The sequence below is a fragment of the Mustela lutreola genome, chromosome 7 (assembly GCF_030435805.1).
Source record: "Mustela lutreola isolate mMusLut2 chromosome 7, mMusLut2.pri, whole genome shotgun sequence".
NCBI classification, from domain to species: Eukaryota; Metazoa; Chordata; class Mammalia; order Carnivora; family Mustelidae; genus Mustela; species Mustela lutreola.
The window spans coordinates 114,965,041-114,984,607 of record NC_081296.1 but is presented as its reverse complement, the minus strand read 5'-3'; the positions used below and the strand labels follow the sequence as shown (position 1 = coordinate 114,984,607).

The 19,567-nt window shown below is 37.4% G+C and overlaps 1 protein-coding gene across 1 annotated transcript in view; it reads right to left on the bottom strand.

The window, feature by feature from the left end:
- HIF1A (hypoxia inducible factor 1 subunit alpha) overlaps positions 1-19,182 on the bottom strand; it is a 41,260-nt gene extending 22,078 nt beyond the window's left edge. Inside the window, exon 1 of the mRNA XM_059182260.1 lies at positions 18,839-19,182. Within this exon, the coding sequence (XP_059038243.1) occupies positions 18,839-18,873 (35 nt within the window). The 5' untranslated portion in view covers positions 18,874-19,182. The remainder of the gene's footprint in view (positions 1-18,838) is intronic.
- Between the last annotated feature and the right edge of the window lie 385 nt (positions 19,183-19,567).

Genomic DNA, 19,567 nt, shown 5'->3' with positions numbered 1-19,567 from the left:
AGCAAGAATGCTGTTTCTACCTCAAATACTCAGCTGCTCTCCTAGGACCCTCAACCTAATTCTGTTAAGTCGATTATTTATTAAGTGTTGAAAATAGCCATTACCATTTACTGAGCACTTAGCAAGTGGTATGGTAAGGACTCTGCCAGCATTATTTCACTTAATCCTCCTTAAAGCCTATGAATAAAGCATAATTATATCTATCTACCTCACATCTCTCCTCCCTTCAAATCATCTGCAAAAATGCAAGATTCAATCATAGAAGCAATATTCTCAAAACAGAACAAAACAAAACAGGCAGGGTTCTCAGCACATGCTCCTACTCAGTTGTATAACAAGTGGATAACAGTTGTATTATACACTAGTGATAATGTAAGTTTTAGCACTTATGTTTGTGTGCTTTATCTAACTTTTATATAAGGAATGTGAATATTACTATTTTAACTGAACTTTGATACAAATTATTCAATTCAAGCACCTAGAGCAATTTAACGTGAGTACCTTGAGATTTAAGGTGAGCTATTAAAAACTATTACTACTTGGGTGCCTGGGTGGCTCAGTGGGTTAAAGCCTCTGTCTTCAGCTCAGGTCATGATCCCAGGGTCCTGGGATCGAGCCCCTCATCTCAGCAGGGAGCCTGCTTCCTGCTTCCTCCTCTCTCTGCCTGCCTCTCTGCCTACTTGTGATCTCTGTCAAATAAATAAATAAAATCTTTAAAAAAACTATTACTACTTATAACTAGTGATCTATGGAAATGAAGATTTTCTTAATGCTGTGTAATTTTTAAAATCCATGAAAATAAATTAGACTGAGGCCACCATGAAAATGTAACAATGTCAACAGCCTGCAACTTCAATTTTTATGTGCACTAGAAATGCCTCATTGTTCTCATTAACTTTAAGTGAATGCTTTAGATGTGAACTTAGAAACAAAATGTACAATAATAAAGGTTTCAAAATCTATTTTATATATATACCAGAGTTCCCAAGTATGGGGGGAAAGATCCAGTTGTTTCCCCCCACCCCCCACTGGCTCTAACATCCTCACTTTTTTCTCCTCTGAATTGGCAGGTGAGAGGAAGGGATGGTAGTACAATGATTCCCATCTGGTTCAAGTAAAACCACTAAAAAAATGTGATGACCAATGATCTCACGATAAACCTGAATATAAGTTTAAATGTCACAATTACTCTAGTTGATCAGAATTTGATTAATCAAGAACTATCATCATACTTACTTGCCTTCTCTTAATTACTCAACCAAATTTAAGTGACCAACAAATGACTACCCAAAAGAAACACTTGGTAAAAAATTTAAATCCTTTTACTACCTGCTTATGCTTTTAAAGGATATCTGATTTAGCTCACCATGGTGATTATCTCCATACCTTTAGAAATAATTGTACTGTCCACAACTTTAAAGATAATAATTGTTAAAGATGTGGCAACTAAATTTATAAGACAAATTCATAAGAAATTTGAGCCTGGATAAAACATCTAAAGCATAATATACTTAAGCAGTGAAGACTGGGAGAAGAAAAATTTGAGCAAGAGCCAGAATTCTGGAAGAGAAATAAGCCTCGATAAAACAAGTAATATGATACTTCAAGAATTGATAAACCTAAGTGCTCCATATCACTCGGCATCAGAGAAATACAAATCAAAACCACAATGAGTTATCACCTCACACCAATCAGAATGGCTAAAATGAACAAGTCAGGAAATGACAGATGCTGGCGAGGATGTGGAGAAAGGGGACACCTCCTACACTGTTGGTGGGAGTGCAAGCTGGTGCAACCACTCTGGAAAACAGCATGGAGGTTCCTTAAAAAGTTGAAAATAGAACTGCCCTATGACCCAGCAATTGCACTACTGGGTATTTACCCTAAAGATACAAACGTAGTGATCCAAAGGGACACGTGCACCCGAATGTTTATAGCAGCAATGTCCACAATAGCCAAACTATGGAAAGAACCTAGATGTCCATCAACAGATGAGTGGATAAAGAAGATGTGGTATATATACACAATGGAATACTATGCAGCCATCAAAAGAAATGAAATCTTGCCATTTGCGACAACATGGATGGAACTAAAGCATATCATGCTTAGCGAAATAAGTCAACCAGAGAAAGACAACTATCATATGATCTCCCTGATATGAGGAAGTGGTGATCCAACATGGGGGCTTAAGTGGGTAGGAGAAGAATAAATGAAACAAGATGGGATTGGGAGGGAGACAAACCATAAGTGATTCTTAATCTCACAAAACAAACTGAGGGTTGCTGGGGGGGAGGGGGGTTGGGAGAAGGGGGGTGGGGTTATGGACATTGGGGAGGGTATGTGCTTTGGTGAGTGCTGTGAAGTGTGTAAACCTGGCGATTCACAGACCTGTACCCCTGGGGATAAAAATATATGTTTATAAAAAGTAAAAAATTAAAAAAATTTTTAATTAAAAATTTTAAAAAATTAAAAAAAAAAAAGAATTGATAAACCTAAATTAGAAGGTGATGAAAAATGAGTATGTCCTCTATTACATAATCTATCTAGACAAAAAGCAATCAGGGGACCTATAAAAAAGATTTAATATAGAAATTTATCTGATGTTCTTCACATGTGACTATGGGAGCTCTTAAAACATTGCTTAGCTTAAAGCTGTAACTTCCAAAGTTCTTAAGAGTTTCAGCATCTGAACTGCCCAGCTTCTTGTCTACTCAGAGGAAGGCTCTTTTTATCAGGTCATACCCCACAGAATTACAATATTGAACAAGAAATTTCTGGTAGACCACAGCATGTAGGTTCCATACAGATGAATCCTATACTTACTTGCACAGTAAGTTTTGTAGACCAGAAGAAAATAGGCAGATTTTCTGCATGTAAATAAGTCATTGTATTTCTCTAAATTATCAATTCCATCTTTGTTGTTTTTATTAAGTATAGGTTAAGTAAAGTTCTGCACTGACATATCTGTATAAAGTGCTATTTCACATCTGCTAATCATAGCAGAAATCAGTTAAGGTTACAGTAAAAATTCTATCTTTTGAACAGTGTGCTTACGCATTTCTATGATTGTTCTGGGACTACTGTTTGAATAAAGTAGCAAAATAGCTTAATCTTTGTGATATGGTAGTTTTCAAACACTTATTATTTTATTATTATTTAATATACAATACTAGACAAGCTAACAAATGTATCTTGAAATTATTTTGTATAGGAAATATATTTAGGAAAATAATCCAGATGCACTGTCAAGAAGCTTCTTGTATACAAAGTTGAACACCAATAGCCATTTTACAGAGAATGCTTAGTATTCTTTAAATTAACAAGAACACAAAATTTCAGACATTTTAATTCATCTGTGTTGCCTAATTACATAAGAAAAGCCTGTTAGCATTCCTGATTGTAAATATACGGGACTTTAAGAACTGAAGTTAGGGGTGCCTGGATGGCTCAGTCGGTTAGGTGTCTAACTCTTGATCTTAGCACAGGTCATGATCTCGGGGTTATGGGGTTGTGCAATCCAGCCCCATGTCTGCTCTGCACTGAGGGCTTGTCCTTCCTCCTCTGTTCCTCCCCTGCTAGCATGCTCTCTCTCAAATAAATACTTAAAAAAAAAAAAAAAAAAAAAAAAAGAAGAAGAAAAAAAGAACTGAAGTTAGCGCCAAACATTCAAAGCATTAACAGTTGATCCATCCTCTTTCTAATAATGTCTACATTTTTTTTTCAAATCTCTCAACTTTATTTGCTGCTTTAAAAACTCTTTCTTGCTTTGAAACTGTTGTTTTCCACTCCTTTTGTCAGTATCTCTATTACAGTACAAACCTTCTAAAGTTAAATTCCATGATCTAAAGGATGTGGCATTTATAGTTATCTTTATAAAAAGGTCTGTGCCCATTTTTGTTTCTGCTAATTGATGAATGTGTTTATTTCCCCATGCACTCTGCAGTAATATATATTATAGATCTTCTTTATCTTTTTAATTTCTGTCAAGCTGATAGGTGAAAATTGTACATCTCACTGTTTTAATTGCCCTGCTCTTCTTAAAGTTTCAGGCCAGAGGAAATTTCCATGTTCTTCAGTTGGCATTTTGGCCTGCAGCTTTAAATCCAAAGTCAAAGGTACTTATTATGTACACAGTGGTATTCTAAACATTTCTCATCAATTAACTTACTTTTGTATTATTATCACTATGTTACAGATAAGGAACCTGGTTAAATAACTTACCCAAGTTTACAGAGTTAAATAAATGGTAGACCCTATAGTCAAACTCAAGCAATTTCGCTTAGAAACTATGCTGTTTACAGTATATTACACTGCCTCTCCGAAACTCATTCTAATTAATAAGTATACATACAGCCAGGCATTATAAAGTTCCAAATTTGTTTACTTCACATCTCCAAAGACATAAAGGAGAGTATGTATGGGGGTTGGCTTTGGAATTTAGGACTTACAAGCCATTCAGAGGGACTCATGGACAAGATCTTTCCTGGAATCTAACTAGAAAGCACCTATAATGGCAATGCTCTGCTCCACTGTCCACCAGCACTTCAAAGCAATACAATAGTATCCTTTAATGGATACTGCCAACTACTAAGGGAAGAGAATCAGAGGATAATAATTCAATCTACCTCAATACTGCCACCAGATGTTAATTTGTACAGAGGACCTATTCAAACATCTCAGCTCACTATTGTTGGTCTTTCATTTGCTCTACATCTGGATCCCCTCAAATTACTACCACAATCATCATTCCAAAATAAGAAATCTGGTGTTATGCCTTCCTTTACGTCCCATCAAATGTACACATGACAAAATCTATTTTCTATGGAAACCCTTCCTTAGCTAGTTCCCTGTCCATCTCTTCATTCTCATTATTTCCTATGTTCTTTGGCCACACTGCAGTTATCAAAAGCATAATATTTCATTATTTCTGGCTTAGTCTTTCTCTGCCTGAGGTACCCTTCTCAATAAGCAGTTTGCTATATTTATTTATGTGAGAAACTTCCAGCATTCAACCCCAGCATTACTTTATTTCTCCTGTCTTCTTAAAACTGTTCCTCTCCCCTAGATCTCACCATTCTGGTTATTCTGCTGTATAAACATGACCCTTGAACAACAGAGATTTGAAATGTGTGGGTCCACTTATACATGGAATTTTTTGACAAATACAATACAGTACTGTAAATGTTATTTTCCTTAGGTTTTCTTAAACCATTTTCTTTTCTCTAGCTTACTGTATAGTAAGAATACAGTATATAAAACATACACAAAATATGTGTTAATAGTTACCAGGAAGGCTTTAATTTGTAGTTAAGTTTTTTGAGGAGAGCTATTTGTAGTTACATTTGGGGGGGAGGAGTCAAAACTTATCCATGGATTTTTGACTATGCAGAGAGTCAGTGCCCCTAACCACCTGCACTGTTCAACGGTCAGCTGTATTTATCTTCCTCTAAAATCCTTAAAGCTTCTTGGAGGCAGAAAACTGCCTCATTCATCTTTGTATTTTTATTATAAATATTATTTTTAAAATAGATTTTATTTATTCATTTGAGAGAAAGTGAGCAAGCACAAGCGGGGAAGAAGGGCAGAGGAAGAGAGAATCAGGTTTGATCCCAGGTCCATGACCTAAGTCCAAACCAGATGCTTAACTCAATGAGCCACCCAGGCACCCTTCATCTTTGTGTTCTTAATAGAGATGTGCCTAAGTTCAGCTTGGCTTTAGTATTTGGCCCTAATCTTCTATTTGACTTTTGACTTAAGCCCATGGAAGGCTGACCGCCCCTTCAACATTTTTTTAGGATCCCTGAATCTGTGCTTCATCAATATTCCTGTTATAGTACAGACTATGATCATAATTGAACAGCACAATAATATGAGTATCATAAACAAGGCATACTGTTTGGATTTATTGTGATTACCTGGATATGCACTTTCAAATGTAATGAAGCATTTGGTAAGCATCTTGTAAGCATACTAGATACGTTAGAAAAAGGCTACTGATTTAAAAAAAAAAAAATCACCAAGCACCACAACAGTGAATGGCACCAATACTATCACCAAGGAGAACAGATGATTTTGCCAAAGAAGAGATTTGGAGGCACAGGGAGAAAGCAAAAAAAACTAAAATACCAATTTATTGAAAGAAGTGAAAGCTTTTAAGATTATTTTCCCTTATCACTCTGATCTATAATGTTTTTTACTGTTTTGTCCTAAGCTAATGCGGACAGGAAAATGCATGAGCTGTAGTTAATGCTATTAACCAATTAAATCAATACCTTTATAATTATGTCCTCCTAGCCCAGTTGTAAACAGAAGATTGAATCTCTTTTCTACAATCTTTTTCAAGAAGGTATCGTAATTTTCATCCTAAGACATGAAAGTCTTCATTATGTTGACTATTTTTTTAAAAAAAAAAGATTTTCTTTTTTTATTTGGCAGACAGAGATCCCAAGTGGGCAGAGAGAGAGGAGGAAGCAGGCTTCCTGCTGAGCGTAGAGCCCAATGTGGAGCTGCATCCCAGACCCTGGGACCATGACCTCAGCAGAAGGCAGAGGCTTAACCCACTGAGCCACCCAGGCACCCCTGATTTCTAATCCTATTGGCTTTTTTCAAGGGGAGGTTACCCTTAGACAAGTATATGTATTATTTAGAGTATTCTTATGATTAATAGGATTTGTTGTTCTATTTTCTACTTGGTAATTGCTGCAAAACCAGAATAGTTCAAACAGATTATGTTTAATAAAAAAATGTGTTCCTACTTAATGGAAAAAACAGCAAAATTTGACATTTCAAATTAAGTATAAATTACATTTTCATGATAGCTAGCTATTTATAGTTTTCTCCAGGAAAATGTCTTCTGATCAATAAACTTAAAAGTGAACTTTTAGGATATTTATGTGAGAGAACTTCATTCATTAATTCAACAAGTATTTCTTAGTCATCTCCAAGGAGCCAGACACTGTTCTCAGCATTGGGCAATAAGCAAAATAGACCATGTTATTATTCCCATGGAGCTTATATTCTAGGACAAATGTATCTTTATATTTCTTGTCTTTACTTGATAGTAGTTACTAGGGTCAATCTATAACTGACAGTACATTAGCTCTAGGGATCTTTCCATAAAATCAAAGAGTCAAAATTAAGAGACAAGGCAAAAATCTACAAAAATTAATCTGTGCTTATAGAAGAAGTTACAATATAGCATTATGTGAAAACAGGTCATACAACAAAATTTGAGTATGAATCCATTTCTGTAAGGCATGTGTACATATGTAAATAAATGTGTATGTATATAAGTACACATATACATATGGATATGTAAGTTTTAAGTGCATAGATAAAACCAGAAAGATTCAACGATATATAGTTTGCAAAGTTTACAAATATTAGTAGCAGTTTCAAGATAACAGGATCACAGAATATTTTATACTTTGAGAAAAATTCATCAGTGAACTGACACTATTTTAATGCACCTGCATTTGTCAGAAAAATCCGAAAGAAGTAGTCATCTTACTTTTAAACTTGTTTTACAGAAAGATTAACTAGAAATGAGTTAAATGTTTTCTTCATTTGGGGAATGAAGCAGGAACAATCCTATTTCTTTCCAGGAAGTGGAAAGCAGAGACCAAGTAAGCAGTATAATTCAGTATTTTAAGTTTCTTATTCTAATTAGTGGCTTTTGAAAATTTAATTTCATGGTTAACTTGAAATTCCAAAATTAAGTGAAATGGTTTCTAAAGAAATATTCAGAATATATGTACTTATTTTATTTTTGAAAGCAACTTAAATTTCTTGGTTTAGGTATTTATTACCTTACTAGCTTGGTAATATCTTATAAAAATATCCACAATCAGAGAAAAGATGGGTTAGTTCCCTTCCAATAATCTCACGAAAATGCCTAAATATTTAATTTTCTAATGCTATAGTAAAATAAACAAGAAAGAATCACTGTTTTAAATTCAGGGTAGAGTCTGAAAATAAAATGTATACTACATCTGAGGTAGCATCAATGTGAAAATGTTCTACTTATACATTAAATCAATTTTTTAATTAACAGATTTACATTTGTTGACAATATTGTGTATTAAAATTCTGTCTGGGGCGCCTGGGTGGCTCAGTGGGTTAAGCCGCTGCCTTCGGCTCAGGTCATGATCTCAGGGTCCTGGGATCGAGTCCTGCATTGGGCTCTCTGCTCAGCAGGGAGCCTGCTTCCTCCTCCTCTCTCTCTCTGCCTGCCTCTATGCCTACTTGTGATCTCTGTCAAATAAATAAATAAAATCTTAAAAAAAAAAATTCTGTCTGTAAAAAGAATATGCTTTTGTTTTTAGATTACTCCTAGATAGTGATTTAAATAAACTCTCTCCTGGTTCAGAATTGGTATTGAGCCTCTCAAAAAAAATCTCTGATCCCCTAATATATATAAAGTAGGAGATAAATAATACCAAAAATGTGTATGTGAAATTGTTACTCTAAGACGGAGGTTCTCTAATTTTAGCTTGTATCACAATCACCTGGAGGGATTCTACAAACACAGATTCTGGGCCTTACCCAGAATTTCTGATTCGAGAGGGCACGATGGGGCCTCAGAATCTCCTCCATAAGTTAAAAGGTAAGTACCAGTGATGCCAGTCTGGAGAACACTTTGAGCCCCTCTACTCTAAGAAAATACCTCATGTGTCTTTCAAAAATACTCAGAGTAAAAAATTGTTCAACACCCCAAAATGGTTAAATACTTTCTCTAAAAAAAATCTGCCCAAATGCTTTTACATATATCCAACCTCTTAGAAATTAACACTGCCACATACTTAGGAATGCAAAAATTACAAAATACACTAAGAACTTTGACTAGATTAGGCATGGGTTGACCTGTGGTATACATCACAATCACCAGTGGAACTTTTTTCCTAGATATCGGTGCCTAAATCCTAACCCTGGAAACTCAAATTGTAGACCTGGCATGTCTCTTTAAAAAACAATCTCCCAGATGATTCTGATTAGCATTCTTAGCTATTCAAGGTTTGTACTTCACCTATGGGTACTTGTGAAGTTTACAAATTCTTAGAGTTGATCTTAGCCAAAAGACCGAGAAACAGTAAATCTACAAATTCCTGAGTCTCACCTCAAAATTACCAGATCAGAATCTCTGGGGGTGGGTACCTGGAAATCCTTTTATTAACTAAACACTCAGATGATTTTTAAGCCACGAAAGTTTGAAAACCATTAGAATGTCTTATAGCAGAGATTAAATAGGTTAGCCAGCGAATTCTGAAAAATAAGAAAAATTTATTTTTAGCTGCAACTACATACACATACTATGACAATTATGTTTTTCAGGTAGAATACTGCACCGAGTAGTTGAGTGATACTGTATAGAATGATTGCTGGAAATGAGAAGCTAGAGGTACAATTCAATGACAAGCAAGTAATAAAGTATGTGCTTAATATAACAGAAGAGAATAATTAGGCTTCAAGGATGACCAAATGAAAAATGTAGTAACTACAGAATGATTTTTGCAACTCTGAAAAATTTTTAAGAATTATCTTTAAACCTCTTTACAAATGCCATAAACATAAAAGGGGTTGAAAATAACTGTTCACAAATAACAGCTGTGTGTTAGTGGCTTTACCCCACATCACCTACTCTATCACTCTTCTCCCTTTGCCCTCTCAGCTTGTAAATGCTTTTGTTTTCCTGATTTCATGCTTTTCAAGAGTAATAGAACTGAAACTGGAACTTAAAGGTCAGTGACACTATATGAGTTTGTGGATGTGTGTATGCAGAACATGTTCTTAATTATTTCCTTAAATATAACAGGAGATAGGTAAGTTATAAGTATTTACACAATTGAAAAAATTCACATGTATTAGAATAAAGGTATACACATAGAAATCACACGCTGAAGATTTCTCCTATTTAGTTCTAAATCCTAACCATAATGAAGATTCTGGAAACAACAAATGAGCTCTCCTAAGCAAATGTCTTGGTCCTTCACCTACACTAATCCATCCTATCCAATGTTAGCCAATAAATTCTCCCAACTAACTCTCTGATCCCTATTTCCTTGTATATAAAAAGGGAATGAGGGGCGCCTGGGTGGCTCAGTGGGTTAAAGCCTCTACCTTTGGCTCAGGTCATGATCCCAGGGTCCTGGGATAGAGCCCCGCATTGGGCTCTCTGCTCAGTGGGGAGTCTGCTTCCTCCTCTCTCTCTCTCTCTGCCTGCCTCTCTGCCTACTTGTGATCTGTCAAATAAATAAATAAAATCTTAAAAAAAAAAAAAAAAAAAAAGGGAATGAGTAACACTATTAATAAGTGGCAGGTCTCAGATTCCACCTGAGACTGAAACCCCCATATTTAATACAGCCTATGCCCTGCCACAAATCAGAAGCTCAATAATATTTAAATCAAAATATTAAAGGAATTTGGAGATGTTTTTACTTAGGAAAATAACTAACTACCTTCTTTTATTTGAAAGGGATGTCACATGGAAGAAGGCAAGTTAGGTGATTTATTCAACTGCAGAGAGTAACACATGGGAGTTAAAAGATGGCAAGGGTTTTCATCAGCAGAATTAAAGCAGTGTTAAAGGTGAACTTTAACAATTTTTAAACTGTATTCTCATTCTGATGGCAACGTAAGAAAAAGGAAAAAGGCATATTCTGGATCATCTAAATGATCTCTACATAGGTCTATATTTTTCCTACAAGCCTTCTGTGTTTGAAGTTACATTTGTTTATAATCAAATTTGGTACCAAATAATCACAAAAAGGAACAGTTACATTTTTGCTTCAAAAGAGATTTAAACATTAGTGAGTGTTAAGAAATACAAGAATAAAAAACTTTCTAACATTTCAAGTTGCCAAAAATGAGTAGACTATTTTGTAAGAGTGCTTTTGTGTCTAAAAAATTTCTCAAAGCAGACACTAACTTAGTAAACACAATTTAGAGGATACTGCTGTGATAACTGATATTAATAACAAAACTTAAATACTAAAGTCTGTAATTTTCAAAATCCCAAACTTGAAATTACTTAAAAATGAAAGATATAATACATAATATATGTTATCAGTTAACACCAAAAACTCAAATGTGGCCTGTGCCATCAGAATTCAATGATCTGCTTGACAAATTACATGCACAAATATCCTTTGAATAAATGAATATATGTTAATCTGTTACAAGCCATAGTGGTTAGATGCTAGAGTCTTGGGATGAAAAAAATTTTGGAACCATTAAAATAAATGAACTCATTCACATTACCCAAGAAAAATACCCCTTCCTCCATTCACGGTGAAGGCTTTAATTACTGGTCTGACATACAACCCATTTAAACATTTTAGCCATGTTATCTGCGAAGGCAAGGGAATTCCAACTCTCTTCTGCAAACAGGTTAAAAGACACTTAATGAATTCCTGACGCCAAAAGAGCATGGAAAAGTAGGCTTTCTTAATTTGCCATCTCCAACAGCCAAATAAAGAGCCTTTCTCCTTTACCATTATCACTATGGAAAATGATATTTTAAATAGCATGTGTATACCAAAAAAAAGCATCTTCATTTAATCTGTAAAAGGCCAGACATTCATTAAAACAAAACAAAACAAAACAAACAACAAAAAAACCCCAAACTGATGTAGAGGAGAAGCACCACTAATATTCTTACCCCTCTTAAATAGGTTCACTGATGGTGTGGCCCAAAGGACATCATCCTTTGTCAGACTGTCCCAAAGAAGGCTAGAGTGATTCTCAGTAATTTGAGACTTCAAGAGAGTGACTCTTCTGAAACTTAGTAATTATTATAAAAATGAATCTAACGATAGTTTCTAGTTTATTTAGTCCCTACTTTGTGGTCTGAACTCTGTTTCACAAGGGTTAATATCTCTTTTATCCTCACAACAATCCTATAAGGTAAATATTATCATCCTAATTTATAGATGAGGAAAGTTAAGACCTAGAAAGGTAATGCAACTTGTACAAGATCACATAGCTATATGTGGTAAAGCAAGCAGCCAACCTTGAAAGCCCAAGTTCTTAGCTATTAGTCATTCCTATCTTTTCCTAAGGAAAAGAAATGAAAACCCTAACCCTAAAAGCTGAGAAGAGACTCTTAGCTTTCCCAAAGGCACAGCAAGAATATTTGCAGAACAGTTATGATTGGTAAAAAAAAAAAAACAACTAGAATATGAATTCAGTTGATTTTCAACAAAAACCTATAGCCCATTCATTACAATACCAGCAATGATCAAAAGTCCTAGATAAGGAGATAATTAATAATCTACACCAAGGCAATCAAATACTTTACAATATGACATTTGACTCATGTAATCAGGGAACCCCACTGACACAGTTAAAAATGGATAGTCCAAGCAAGGCAAATCGGCCTTCATACAAAAGGCTGATACATGGATACTAGAAAGGAGAGGGAGTTTTCTTTTCACTTTTTAAAATACAAACTGTGGGGTACCAGGGTGGCTCAAGTGGGTTAAGGCCTCTGCCTTCAGCTTGGGTCATGATCCCAGGGTCCTGGGATGGAGCCCCGTTTAGCCTGCCAAGGAGAGAGCCCACTTCCCCCATCCTCTCTGCCTGCTTGTCATCGCTGTCCAAAAAAAAAAAAAAAAAAATCTTAAAAAAAAAAAAATACAAACTGTATGAATGCAGGCATGGGAATGCTAGGTGCCATCTTTCATACCATACAGATACCCTGTCAGTGGCTTAAAGAGGCCAACATGCAAGTAGAACAAAGGCATATAGGCAAAGTCATATTCAAGAGAAAGTCAGGAATTAACACTGTGAGGACACCACTTGAGACTCTGGATTTAACTGTCCTACAACCAAAACTAGACTGTGTAAGCCAATAACTGGCTTCCCCCTTAAACTAGCTTGAGCTGTGTTTCATCACTGCAATAAAAAGAATCTCAATAGGGCGCCTGGGTGGCTCAGTGGGTTAAGCCGCTGCCTTTGGCTCAGGTCATGATCTCAGAGTCCTGAGATCGAGTCCCGCATGGGGCTCTCTGCTCAGCAGAGAGCCTGCTTCCCTCTCTTTCTCTCTGCCTGCCTCTCCATCTACTTGTGATTTCTGTCAAATAAATAAATAAAATCTTTAAAAAAAAAAAAAAAAGAATCCCAATACACTTACAAACTCCCAAGTTAGAACTAACTGTTCTAAATTTCCAGGAAGTTTGGACCTTTTTTTTTTAAATGAAAATAAGTCATTTCAATTATTTTTTAAAATAAGTTACCAACTAAATGGGACTTTATCAACAAAAAACAGTTATAGACCTTTTTAATCAAGTATTTTTCTGAAAACACACTGGCAGATCAAATCTTTCTAAGTCCCTAGAAAAACTTAATTCTCATTTTAGAGGAGCTTAACTTCACTTCTCATAAAGCTTCCCTGACAACTGTTCTCTGCTGTTAACTTTTAAGCTGGTTATTACACACAAACAAACCCTTAAAAACACAATCTCCTCACCATGTCCATTATCATAAAAACATAAGATAACAAATGTTGGGGAGGATATGGAGTAATAGTAACCCCTGTGCACTACTGGTACAAATGTAAAATGGTGCAGTCACTATGTAAAACAGTATGTGAGTTCCTCAAAAAAATCAAAAATACCATATGATTCAGCAACATACTTCTGGGGATATATCCAAAAGATTGAAAACAAAATCTTTAAGAGATATTTGTACACCTGTGTTCACAGCAGCAGTATTCACAATAGCCAACAGGTGGACGCAACCTAAGTGTCCACAGAAAGATGAATGGATGAACAAAATGTGGCAAATATTAGCCTTAAAAGAGAAGGAAATTTTCACACATGCCTACAACATGGGGGAATCTTAAAGACATTATGTTAAGTGAAATAAACCAGCCACAAAAAGACAAAAAACTGCATGATTCCACATATATATAAGGTATTTACTAATCAAATTTATAGTAGAATGATGGTTGTCAGGAACTAGGAGGGGGAAACTGGGAGACCTGTTTAAATGGTTACAATTTCAGTTTTACAAGGTAAAAAAAATTCTGGTTACAGAATGTGAATATACTTAACACTCTTGAAGTGTACACCTAGGAATGTTTAAGATGGAAATTTTACATTATATAATATTTACATTATATATATATATATTTTTTTAAATTTTTTATTTTTTATAAACATATATTTTTATCCCCAGGGGTACTACATTATATATATATATTTTTAACCACAATTAAAAACCTCACAGTACTTCAAAAGCTATGGAAAAATAAGTCATGAGGAAATCACTTAAATTTTCTTTTTATAAATTTAGATTTTATGTCTTACATTTTTCTGAAAGGGTCATGTCTTGCAAATGATACGGGTTTGATAGTTTTTTTTATTTCAAAAAACATGAATTTTAATATAAAACTCAATACACATACAAAATAGTTAATTCCCTTTTTAAAAAAGATTTTATTTTAAAGAGAGAGGATACAGGGGGAGGAGCAGAGGAAAAGGGAGAGAATCTCAGCAGACTCCCCACCAGTGGAGGAGTGATGGGCTGGATCTCAGGACCCTGAGTTCACAAAATGAGCTGAAATCAAGAGTCAGATGCTATCTGAGCTACCCAGATACCCCCCAAATAATTAATTCCTGATGCTCCAAAAAATAGATAGGGATAAAATTATTTTTAAAATTCCAAGATCTAGTTATTTCAAAAATTCTTGCCAAACTCTTACCCAAAATACTGAGCAACATGATTGACTTATCTTAGCTTCATTATTTTTCTAGTTCTATAGTTAAGCAGAAAACATACACAACACAAACACTGCAAGTAGCAGAAAGTGGGTTAAAATCCACCAACCAGATAGTTAGTTCCACCATTAAAAAAAAAAGATAAAAAAAAGAATATTCTTATGAATTAAAATCAATTTCTTAATAGAGAACAAATCCACAACACATATTATTTTTTCCCACTTTAGAAACACTTATGTTAACAATCTTAGGTTAAGTGTCTAAATTATAGAAATTGTATTTTAAGAGGACACATTTATGAATAAACACAGTAATCTAACCAAATCTTTAATATCCACATATGGTAATAGTTGTTTTTTTTTTTTTTTTTTTTTTTTACCACCGAACATAATAAACTGTTATGGGTTCTTCAGAAAACATCAATAGAGACTAATCTCCCTCAGCCTCCTACACACATTCTTGACATACAATAATAGAATAGAACCACAAAATCTTAACTTTGAGCCCATACAAAGATAATGGAAATCAGCAGGTAGAAAGATTGAACATTCCCCAGACTGCACAAAATGCTTTGTAGTGGACCACTGATATGAACTACCATAGCACAAGTAAAAGAATGTACAAACATAGACTTCATACAAATCAAGCCTCCAAAATTAGACTAATATAGAGTATGAAGCCTTGCCTTGAGAGAGAGAAGCCAATAGTTTTAACTGGAGAAATTCGAAAGTAAAGTTTTTCTATCACGCAGGCTCACATTCTTTACTGGGAGTATTTTGTTAACTCATGTTTAGCAAAGATAAATATAAAGTTGTCTACTCTAAACTGTGGTGTTGAGACAAAAAATGTTTAAGTTACCGCCACCCCAACACTATAGTGTCTTGCACCTATCTTGCTGAAAGAGTAGTGTATGTATTTATGACTCCAGTCTCCGAAATCCAGAGTAAATTCAAGTGGCCTATTTGTGGAGGAAGGAGGGGTATACAAAATTGTGAAGGAGGGGATAGAGAACAAATACTCAAGAATAATTGGTGAATCATGAGAGACTATGGACTCTGAAAAACAATCTGAGGGGTTTGAAGTGGGGGAGGGGGATGGGAGGTTGGGGTACCAGGTGGGGGGTATTATAGAGGGCACGGATTGCATGGAGCACTGGGTGTGGTGAAAAAATAATGAATACTGTTTTTCTGAAAATAAATAAATCAATTAAAAAAAAAAGAATAATTGGTGCTAGATGCCAACATAACCCAGGGTGTACTGTTTTAGATGGGAAGGAACCCCCCCTTTTCTTTAAATCTAAATTCAGTGTTAGTCTTTTCATTTTTAGGAGACTTAGAAAAGATGCATGAAGGTGGGGAGGAGAACTAACACAAGAAATATCTGGAAACACCTGCAAAAAAAAAAGTGTGTTTAAGTGTTGTGTAAGTTCAAACTAGAACAATAGGTAACAACTATTTTCAATTATAGTGTTACCAAGATTCCCAAACCAGACAGACACTGAACATTATCTCATTTAATCTTCACAATAACCTCTGAGATAGTTGCTATTATTGTCATCATTTGAAAAGGAAGAAATAGGCTCAGAACCATTCAGTAACTTGCCTAAGCTCACAAAGTTAACAAGTGAAAAAACTGAACTCTTAGTTCTAATTAAGAGGTGTCTAGGTCCAGATCCTATGTTCTCAAGTACCAGGCATGTTCTTTTTCAAAAAAGAAAATCAAAGTAAAATTATAACAAGAAGAGAGCTTACTAATAGAGAGCTTCTTGACTTTTAATGACCAAAAGTTAAAGAAGTTAAGAAATGTCCATTCTCAGATATTTTAATGATCCAATAACTAGTTTTGGATACTGAAAGAGTTTGGCCTGAAACCTGGAAGAGAACAATAAACCACTTAACCTTCCCTTTGAGATCTAAAAAATTGCTATTAAGTCCAGTCCCTACCTACTGCTAAGGCATCAACATGACATTCCCTGTTAAACCCATTATAACCATACCCATCCTCTGTTCTGATTTCTTCCAACGCTTCAGTTTTTTATTTTCCTAGACCTTCTTTCAAGAAAACAAGTTCGCCTCCCCAACCTGGGCTCAAGAGCACATTTAAAGTGGAAAAACTGTAAGGAGAAAATACCTTTTCCCATAATCTCTCAGTTAACTTTCCAAAAAGTTTTAAAATTAGTCAGAAAATGGTAAAAACCACAAAGTGATAAAAAAAAACTTTAACAAATAACATCTAAAAGTTGAGTAGCCACTTACTGTTTAACTTCCAAGTTATAAGAACCTCTGTATTAAGAAATATGACTCAATCTGACCCAAGTTTGCTGAATTTTCAAATGAGAATATTTTTGAAAATAACAGATGGGACTGAGCAAAAATCTAAGCATTGGTTTAGAATTGGGAGTGATGCACAGTAACCAATTCATTTATATTAAAGCTGCTTGTGATATCCCAAATGATGAACTGCAAAGGAAAAATGAGTACAATATTACATATAAAAAGGGACTGGTGCATAACTTGATGCACAATATTAATATGATTCAGCATATAATAAGGACTGAAAATTGGCACAACACAGAGGTAATCTGCTTTAGGTTTATAATCTAGCAGCCTCATCATTTCATCAAAAGCACTGTAATCACTTCTGCAACATTAATTGCAATTAATTCCTGTCAACTCTTGGACTTAAGTCTAGACCTGTCTACTCACTTTTTGAATTTATAAGAGCTTTCTCCGGTGTACACAAACTGAGAATTTATCATTCCACTAAATAAAAACCATAATGGTATCTACAAAACAGCAACACCACCACCCAGTTTATCTTCTGCTGATACTGATTAGGAAAGTTAATCTCTCCCAGAAGAGTGGAAGGATTTTAAGGAGTAAAGCTTCTACTAACCACAACTCTTATAAATCTCCAATTCCTGAAAATGATTTCCACAAAGGTTAAAATACCCAAAATGTACAAATTGTGTGTATGGGGGTGGGGGGGTGGAATACTCTTAATTCCATTGGTTCCACTTACAATTCTTAATCCTATAATGTACCACCTAGACTCAAACTTGAAGGGGTTTTAAAAACTTGCAATAAGTTCTAACAGAATGATTATTTTCGTCGGATATATCCAGAAGGTTTTCCTTTAATATACTTTAATTTCATGAAAATAAAATAGTTCTAAAAATGCTGAAGCTACATTTCATTTGCTGCGATCACATCCTTCCCCCCCCCCCCATTTCATTAATATTGTTTGCCTAAATTCTGCCGGCCCCTATATTTTTACTAAGATACTTTTAAGAATGAATGAGGCACACATTAATTTATAACGTCTGGGCTCTCTTGACAGCTGATATAAATACAAGTACCCAATTCTGACGTTCTCTTTAAAATGTGACGATTTCTCCAAATTTCCGTTACTCTCTCAGTCTAGACGAGTTTTTCAAGGCGATTAAAACAAAGCAAAACAAAACAAAACCTGCACGTGCAAACTAAAGTTAGCATCTGCAAGCCACCGAGACAAATCCCTAATGCACAAAGGCAAAGACCCCCGCCGCGGCTAGACAACCGCACGGCAAGATCGCATCCGACCACGCGAGCCCTTCGGTGGGAAACCCAGGGCCCCGAGCCCACTGGGAAGCCGGGACCGGCGCGCAGGGTCCTCCCCGGGGCCGAATTTGCCAGGGAACCGGAGAGAATGGGGGCGGGAAGGAGCGGAAGCTCGGGTGCAAACGGCGGCGACCGAGCTGCGGCTCGTTTCTCTTCCCGGGGTTTTCGGGCTAGGGGAAGTCCACCCGGATGGAGGTTGAGGGCAGGCCGGGTTTTCACCGCGGGCAGGAGGGCGGTGCGAGGCCCAGGCGGCCGGGAGGCGAGGGCTAGCCGGGCTCGGCTCCCGGCCCCCGAAAGCACTTTCGACGCGTCTCCCACCCCCCACGACAAGATGGCGACGTGGGCAGCGGGGGAGCCCGGCCGGCGAGGCTGGGGGAGAGGGGAGGGGAGAAGAGGCAGAAACAAAAAGACGCCCCCCCCCCCCAACCCCGGAACGCTGAGGCCGGCCCGCGAGCCCAGGGCGGCGGGCGGGCGGGCAGGGGCATCGGCGGAGAACGCGGCTGGCGGAAGACATGGGCTTACTTTTTCTTGTCGTTCGCGCCGCCGGCGCCCTCCATGGCGAATCGGTCCCCGAGAAGCCTTCACGGCCGGCCGCCCGCCCCCAGGCTCGCTCCGGCCTAAGCGCTGGTTCCCTCCACACGCGGGGAGAGAAGGGGAGGCACGTCCAGAGGTGGGAGGTGCAAGGCGGGAAACCCCTCGTAAAACGCAAGCAGGAGGAGCAGGAGGCAATCGCAAGGGTCCAGGTCCGGCTCCGAAGAGCCTCCCCTCCCACTGCTTGTCAAGGCCCGGCCCAACGCACTGGCCGAAGCGGCGACGAGGCCAATTCTCGCGTCCCCTCAGACGAGGCGGCTCTGTGCACTGAGGAGCTGTGGCAGCGGCAGGGGGCGGGCAAGGGCGGAGGCGCGCTCGGCCGCGCGCAGGGGATAAGGGGAGGAGGGTGTCGGGGGCGCGCCCGCCCGCGGAGCCCCGCTCGCGCACACGCAAGCCCGCCTCACCTGAGGGGAGGCGGGTTTCCTGAGAGCCAATGGCGAGGGACGCAGGCGGCCAGTCCCACCCCAGCCCACGTCTGTCTCGGCCAATCAGGAGGCGGTCAGCTGAGGCACAGCTGGGTCGCGCTGCCGCGCTCACGTGCTCGTCTGTGTGCAGCTGCGGAGGAAAGAGAAAGGAGCTGGGGTGCGGCCAACGTGGGTCTGGGGACGCTCTGCCTTCTTAGGGATAGCAGCGGCTGGCTTTGGGAGGCGCTGCTGAGAA